The sequence below is a fragment of the Camelina sativa genome, chromosome 18, assembly GCF_000633955.1.
Source record: "Camelina sativa cultivar DH55 chromosome 18, Cs, whole genome shotgun sequence".
Classification (NCBI taxonomy): Eukaryota; Viridiplantae; Streptophyta; class Magnoliopsida; order Brassicales; family Brassicaceae; genus Camelina; species Camelina sativa.
Window position 1 is genome coordinate 19,584,752 of NC_025702.1, and position 8,060 is coordinate 19,592,811.

Genomic DNA, 8,060 nt, shown 5'->3' on the forward strand with positions numbered 1-8,060 from the left:
AATCGATGAAGATGATCACTATACGAAGATATGTTTTCAACACATCAGTTTTTTGTTCGAATTGTTATTTCCGGAAATATAACTTTGTTTCCTAGTACTGAAATAACCAAGTAATTTGTATTGGTGCTGTTATTATTTTCTAATTTGGGGTTAAACATAGTAGTAGTGCGACAGTGTGTCGTATATATGATACGACAGAAATAAAAATAATTCCAATGTAGATACGAAAAATAAGATAAAGATAAATTTAAAAGCAAACCAAACGAAGAAAACGAAGCAATCTTAAAACGTGTTAGGTTCCATTTCCAATTCCTTTAGTGTACTTTTCACTTCTTTATCTTTTTTGTTCCTGCAAAACTTCTCTTTGTTGTTTTTGACTATTAGTATGAAAATAAAATAGTTGACAGAAACAAAAAAAAAATTGAAATTAGTATTCTGAAAAGTAGGACTGTACTATAAATTTATTTCTTCTCTTTTCCAACCCACCTTTTCCTAGTCAATTTTTTTCTCCAATTTTCTTGAATTCTTAGCGTCTTTAGAAAAAGGAGAAAACGATCTTTCAGAATTATCCGAACATATACTTTTGTATTATGAATTTATGATCGTGTATGTTATTTTTTTCTTTTTATTTTAAACAAAGTATTATGATCGTGTATGTATGAGTTATTATTATCTGAATGCTAGTAAATGTGTTTCAAAATACGATATTTCTAAAAAAAGATTCAAAATACGTGGTCGATTTTTCTTTCCCTTGGACAGGTCAAAGGCTGAGGCGATTAAGGAGTCTAATATTTGTTTTGTCGACAATTAGGAGTCGAATCTCTATTGGACAACAAGTACAGTAGCTCATGTTATTTAAAACCCATATACATATTTATCTAAAAATATTCACTGTTAAATCCAACTTATGACACCTTTACACCTAAGTGGATATGTGGGATCTACATCTTCTACCCTATGGAAGTCCTTTCCGAGCCCCGTAGGGGCATGGATCCCTTGACTTAATTTATTGTTAATCCCTTTTTAATATACTAATTAGTATTCTAATTTGTTGGGTAATCTTTCTTTTCTTTATCGAGAATCTCTTCTCGAATAATTCTTAAAGCACTCGAATTCTTTAACAAAGAATCAGATCTAGAAAAATGTGTTAAGACGATTTGGTGTTTGTTTGCCAATACAAGGCAATGAAATATCGCAATGTTTATATTTACGTAATAGATTAATAATGTTTAAGAAAAAGTACTTTTAGGAATATAAAAATGGCTAATCAAGATACATGGTCGTATGACGCAAACAATGATCCAAACGTCTTCTCAATCACCAATCACATCTATGCATATATATGATAGCACATATCATAATCATCCATAATATTATACTATAATATAATTAATGAATCAGATATGGTCTAATGATGGGGGCCAAAGGTTGCTTTACTTCTAAGTTCTAATAACGTCCCTAGACATTTTTTTAAGAAAATTTGGTATGATTTCACATATAATATTTCGTTAATTATCCCATTAATAAAGTTTGCATCTCCTTTAATCGCATCGCATGCACGTGCCATTGCATGGATCCAATTCTATCAACATGTACCCACAAAATTGTAAATTTGTGATATAAACTCGACAATCACTTCTGACAAAGAAAATAAGAAAAGCTCTGCAGTCTCTCTCTATGGAAGTATATCTGTTCAATATCAGTACAAAAATGTATGACGCCTATATATTACACCGTACATGAGCTATCTGTATTTTGAATAATATAATTATTGGTACACCTATGAAATATATATTGTTACAAAGATATGAAATCATCGTTTATGCCAATAATATGATAAATAAAAAAGAGTGAAAATCCAAACACGAGGTAAACCACTCGTGGTGGCAAACCACTTTATAGGATAGCACTAGAGAATAATTCTACAAATAGGCAAAAGCTAAGTGTTTATGCGTGACGTCTCTTTTTCTATTTTATGGAATTATAATGCCTATATGGTTTTGCATAAATTAATATTGATATATTTTAATAAGTGGATAGAGTGTGAAATGGAATTTCACCAATATCAATCATTCACGATGGATCATACGTCTAAAAAAGCCACAATCACTTGAGTTGTGTAACTTTATAGACACATCATTTGCACTCGAAGTTCCACAAAAAAAAGAAAATAAAAACCGGCTTATTAAAAATGTTATTTACTTATTAAACTTATCTTGTTATAGTTAGTTTCCTCCTACTAGACAATCCAATATTAGATCATGCATCTCTTTATTTATTTTAAAATCATCTTTATTGTACCTAATATGTGGAGCTTATCTTCTCTCTGTCTCTATGCATAATTGTATCCATGAAACATCTTACGTCATGTTATTGATCGTAACCCTTAATGCCATATACATTATTTCGATAAATTAATTCCGTTTACATAGAGACGGCAAGCATCTACAAGAAAATAAGTGAAACAAAGCTAAAGAAAAAGTAGATGCATGTAACAGTTCGTCATCTCATTTGATTAGTACTAATTTTAAGCTAAATCCAGTTTATGAATAATGATGGGGTTATGGCCTAAATCGATGTGTAGGAATCAACGAAGACATGTACAACTTTTCATTATGTCCACAACCATATCTATTATTAATTAATGATAAAAATCATAATCAAAGATGCACAATGTCTCCTATGGAGCTTGAAGAGCCAATCTGTTTTAACAAAACCACTTAAAAGGCTGCAATATAAATATGAATTAGGTGATTCCTTCACCTAAATAACTCTAGTACTAATCTAGCCTGTTTAAACTCCCAAAGGCTAATAATCGTTTAATTTAAAAATAAGCTCGTATCCTACAGTTATGGTCTTTATTAGTATTAACAAGAATAATAAATGGATGAATTTTTGCATTATATTAGTTTACTTGAAATACTACTACCTACATTCCACTAGGCCTGGGCATTTTACCCGAAACCCGAATCCCGAATCCGATCCGAAGTAGATGGTTCGGTTCGGGTTCGGATATTGTATAAAACCCGATCGGGTTCAGTACCTCTAAGGTTCGGATACTATTACCCGAACCCGAATGCCCACCCAAACTAACCCAAATTAAATGTAAAAATATGCATTTTATAAGATTTGAACTCATGACGTTAAAGTGCATCTTTAACAATTTTGCCATCTTAGTTTCTCTATCCTAAGATGAAATGTTAAATATTTATATATATACAAGATTTCTAAAATTTATAATAAAATAAAAATTAATTTTTTTTTGTTTATTCATGGTTTGATTGAGTTCGGGTATATCCGAAAAACCCGAATCCGAGCCCGACCCAAAAGTATTAAAAACCATTTCTATATATTTAAACCCGAAAACCCGAAAACTCGAAAACGCGAATCCGAATGCCCATGGCTAATAATTTGATACAAATCCGGTTCACTCGCTAGCTATGAACATATTGACCAATATCGTCTTTGAATTTTACATTTAAAATAAACGTTGCTTGTTTGAACCGTTCATTGTTTCATTTTGGGTCGGTCTTGCTTAACTAATATTATATCAGCAGGTAATACATTATATAGCTAGTTGTTAATAAACAAATGTTATAAAGTTTTTGTAACAGTCTGAACATATTAAATGAGACAGCTACGATATTTGGATAAACATTAGTTTTTATTTAGTTTATAAATAGCTTGTTGGGGCTAAAAAGGATTTTATTACAGATAAAAGTAGATTAATCTTTTTTTTTTTTTTACTCTTATAACTTAGCTTACGAAAATGATGAAATTTATACTATGTAGCTTCCCTTTTTGGCCATCCAATGGTCATCAGGCTAAACTAATCTATCTATATTTTAATACATAATACATAAGTTCAAACTCCTTCCTCTGTAGCCACTCCACTCAACGAGTTTGAACCATAGTTGCAGTATACGGAATCAATTGATCTTTCCACTGGCGAAATCTGATATCAGCTTCACAATGTGTTTAGGGTTCTCAACGTGTGGAAGATGACCGGAATCTGGTACTTCTCGGAAAACCGCGTTTGCTAGCTCACACAACAATTTAACTGAGAGCTGGTTGCTGACAATCTGATCGTTCTCACTGCATACAACAAGCGTCTTATGGTCGATGAGTTTGATGTGTGACGCATACAACGGCTACTTCTAAAAATAGATTAATCTTTTAACAAAAACAAAAAAAAACAAAAAAAAAGTAGATTAGTAGCCGTTAATACGTCATTAGTATCGAAGCAGACTCTCTGGGGGTTCCTCTGTACTCCTATTGGCGTCGCCCACGAGTAGACAAACACGCGCTCATCTCTTTTCTTTTTTGGGTGTTTGTTTAACACGCACTAGAGTTGAGCGCGTGTATTTTTGCTTACCGTCAAAGGAATTTTAAGTTATCGCCGACGAATGCGCAGGTTAGAGAGAAGCAGACGTGCGCAAGATAAGCAAAATAGAAGAAGAAATTAAAAAAAAAAAAGAGGAAAAAAATTACATATAAAAAAGGGGAGAATTTTAGAAGAGAATAAAAAAATGGATCTACCTGGTGCGCAGCACATCAGCGTGCGAGGTAGTGGAGACATGACAATTGTTTCAAGAAAATGAATAAAAAAATCAAATTATTATCGTAAGAAAATATTAAGATTCGATTGGTATCAGTGTATCATACAATATCAATTCGCTGCTAATCAGAATTTTATCACAAAAGTTATTTGGCACCATCAAACAAAAGTTTTAATGTGAAAAAACCGTATTATTTTTCTACAAACAGATAAGTTCGGTGTGTTTCTTTATATAATTGAAATTGGAAGAGAAAATTAGTAAAGAAAAATGTAATAATTTAGTTTTGACTAAACTGTAGCTGAGGAGTTATGCTTGAGGACAAAACTCACCGAGAAAGAAATAGAGATAATACATATAAATATGTTTAATATAAAATAAGAGCGTCAAAGGTCTTCTCATTTAAGTTGTCGTGATTCTTCATCCTTCTTCTTCTTCTTCTACTTGAAGATGATGAGACCTGAGTTTCTTACGAGACAGAAGGAAGAAGAGTTTTTAAAGTCCCTTCTTCTGTTTACGGTCGGGTTCCAACTCCAGTCTTCTTGACTTTACGTCCGATCTTGTCGCTGAAACTTTCTTTCTTTCTTTCTTTCTTCTTTTTCTTAATTCCTTTCATGGTTTTTGCGACAAAAGTTTGCCTTTCTTCTAAAAAGTTTCTGCCTTGACGCCAGATAACATCACAAGGTTCGGCCCTTTCAGATCTCTTCTCTTATCCGTATTCATGGTTCTTTCTTTTGATTTTGGGCTTTTCAGTTGTGAAAGTGAGAGACATAATGAGAAGTCAGATTTCTTGGCGTCGTTTATATGAATCAAAATCTCTACTTTGACTTTTTACTCTGTTGTATTCTAATCTTGTTATATAGAGTATCACTTTAAAAGTTTAGTTCATCGATGTGTATTATTATTAACTCGATGTTCTTGGTTGCTTAAAATTGAAGCTGGAAGGAACTGATTCGAATATTTCCCTCAAAATTGTATTGCATGAGAAGATTTTCAATCTTTTCTATCTTCAGTTCTAGATATGTGTGGTTTGACTTCATGATTGGTTTTTGCTTCTTTTTTCTTGATGTTGTTATCTCTTACTAGTTGCGTACAAGAATTTTTAATAAAGCAATGAATGGAATTTTCCTGTTTTTTTGGGGAGTCGTTTAACTGTTAAACTATGTTTAGTTGGTCCACACATAGTGCTGATTTATAAAGTGACATTCCAATTAGTGGAAACTTGACTTCTGAACTTTTTATTTCTTTCTTTTTCGGCTTAGTAAAAGCTTTATCTATATTCTCTATTTGACACCTTCCAAACACTATTTGGTGGGATAGGGTCGGTGTAGGTTATAGATTTGTAGGCGGATGATGAAGAGTTAGTTTTGATGAATTGGGTGATGTAAAACGTTAAATCCTTTATGTTCTGTTAGCTGTCATTTCAACATATATGTTTCACTTGTGATCTTTTGGTGTTCTCCTAGATCTTAGGGAATCTCTTCATGCCCTCCTCTCAGATATTTCTTTCTTTGTATAAAGTCTTTGGAGGTGATTTTGTTATTCCTCATGTTTTCTTAGAAGAATTTGGTGAAAAAAACATTACAACTTCTACTATTTGCTTTACTTGATATGTTTGTTTGACTTTGTGTGTGATAGAACTTTTGATTGAAACCTAATATGCTTATCCTTTTTGATATTGTTCTTAGGAATTTCTTCATTTTCTTGGTTTGGATGCTTTTTGACACATTGTTTTTTTTTAAACTTTTATATTTTCTTAATCTCCAGTTGAGGAAAACATGAATTCGACATCGACACATTTTGTGCCACCGAGAAGAGTTGGTATATACGAACCTGTCCATCAATTCGGTATGTGGGGGGAGAGTTTCAAGAGCAATATTGGCAATGGGAATATGAACACACCAAGCCACATTGTAATACCGGCCAATAATCAGAAACTAGACAACAATTTGGTACTATTTTTTTGTTCTTTCAATCTCTTTATGATAAATTTTCTTGGTTTGTTATTCATAATTCTAAAAAATATTTCGTTTCTTGAAATCATATTTTCTAGTCAGAGGAGACCTCCCATGGAACAGCAGGAACTCCTCACATGTTCGATCAAGAAGCTTCCACGTCTAGAAATCCGGATAAGGTTAACTATTCACAAATGTTTCTCTTAAATCACAATTTTTCTTGGGATTGTATAGACTGAATCGTTATATCGTTACAGATACAAAGACGGCTTGCACAAAACCGCGAGGCTGCTAGGAAAAGTCGCTTGCGCAAGAAGGTATGACATTGCTATCTTCCCTTTAGTCATTTGTTTCTGTTTGTTTTATTCAACTGAGAGAGATTGAATATATTTTTTGTTGTAGGCTTATGTTCAGCAGCTTGAAACAAGCCGGTTGAAGCTAATTCAGTTAGAGCAAGAACTCGACCGTGCTAGACAACAGGGATTCTACGTGGGGAACGGAATAGAGACTAACTCTCTCGGTTTTTCGGAAAGCATGAATCCAGGTTTAGTATCAAGAACAACGTCTTTTTCTTTATCAAGAATCATGATTTTGGTATCAAGATTTTGATTGGTGATGCTTATATGATTTGTTGCAGGGATTGCTGCATTTGAAATGGAGTATGGACATTGGGTTGAAGAACAGAACAGACAGATATGTGAACTAAGAACGGTTTTACATGGACACATAAACGATGTGGAGCTTTGTTTGCTAGTTGAAACCGCCATGAAACATTACTTCGAGCTTTTCAAAATGAAATCGACCGCTGCCAAAGCGGATGTCTTCTTCGTCATGTCAGGGATGTGGAAAACTTCAGCAGAACGGTTCTTCTTGTGGATTGGCGGATTTCGACCATCGGATCTTCTCAAGGTAAAATCTCACTCATGTAGTGTTGTTATTACATCGAAGGAAACAACAGGATTACAATGTTTTGATGTTTTTGATTTTGGTAGGTTCTTTTGCCACATTTTGATATCTTGACGGATCAACAAATACTAGATGTATGCAATCTAAGACAATCTTGTCAGCAAGCTGAAGACGCGTTGAGTCAAGGTATGGAGAAGCTGCAACACACGCTTGCGGATTGCGTTGCAGGGGGACAACTCGGTGAAGGAAGTTACATTCCTCAAGTGAATTCTGCTATGGATAGATTAGAAGCTTTGGTCAGTTTTGTTAATCAGGTAAAATGATCTAGTCTCTTTTTTTATTATTAACCAAACAAACACATTTTAAGACATGACTAGTATGTATTAGTTTCTTGAATTTGCTTTGTTTGTTTTGTTGTTTAGGCTGATCACTTGAGACACGAGACATTGCAACAAATGTATCGGATCTTGACCACACGACAAGCGGCTCGAGGGTTATTAGCTCTTGGTGAGTATTTTCAACGGCTTAGAGCCTTGAGCTCAAGTTGGGCAACTCGACATCGTGAACCAACGTAGATATGAGTTTTTTTTGAACCAAGAGAATCAAGAAAATGAAAGAAAGACCTCAAGAATCAAGATGAGTG

At 33.5% G+C, this 8,060-nt stretch overlaps 1 protein-coding gene across 2 annotated transcripts; it reads left to right on the top strand.

Moving 5' to 3' along the window:
* On the top strand, nt 4,926-8,060 carry LOC104762691 (transcription factor TGA1). 2 transcript variants are annotated; one of them, XM_010486028.2, is made up of 8 exons: nt 4,926-5,240; nt 6,324-6,508; nt 6,610-6,690; nt 6,769-6,828; nt 6,914-7,055; nt 7,149-7,420; nt 7,504-7,731; nt 7,840-8,060. In XM_010486028.2, the coding sequence occupies exons 2-8, from the start codon at nt 6,335-6,337 to the stop codon at nt 7,990-7,992; spliced, it is 1,110 nt and encodes a 369-aa protein (XP_010484330.1). In that variant the 5' UTR covers nt 4,926-5,240; nt 6,324-6,334; the 3' UTR covers nt 7,993-8,060. The 2 variants fall into 2 exon arrangements, with proteins under 2 accessions (XP_010484330.1, XP_010484331.1); XM_010486029.2 differs by lacking the exon at nt 4,926-5,240 and adding an exon at nt 5,832-5,940.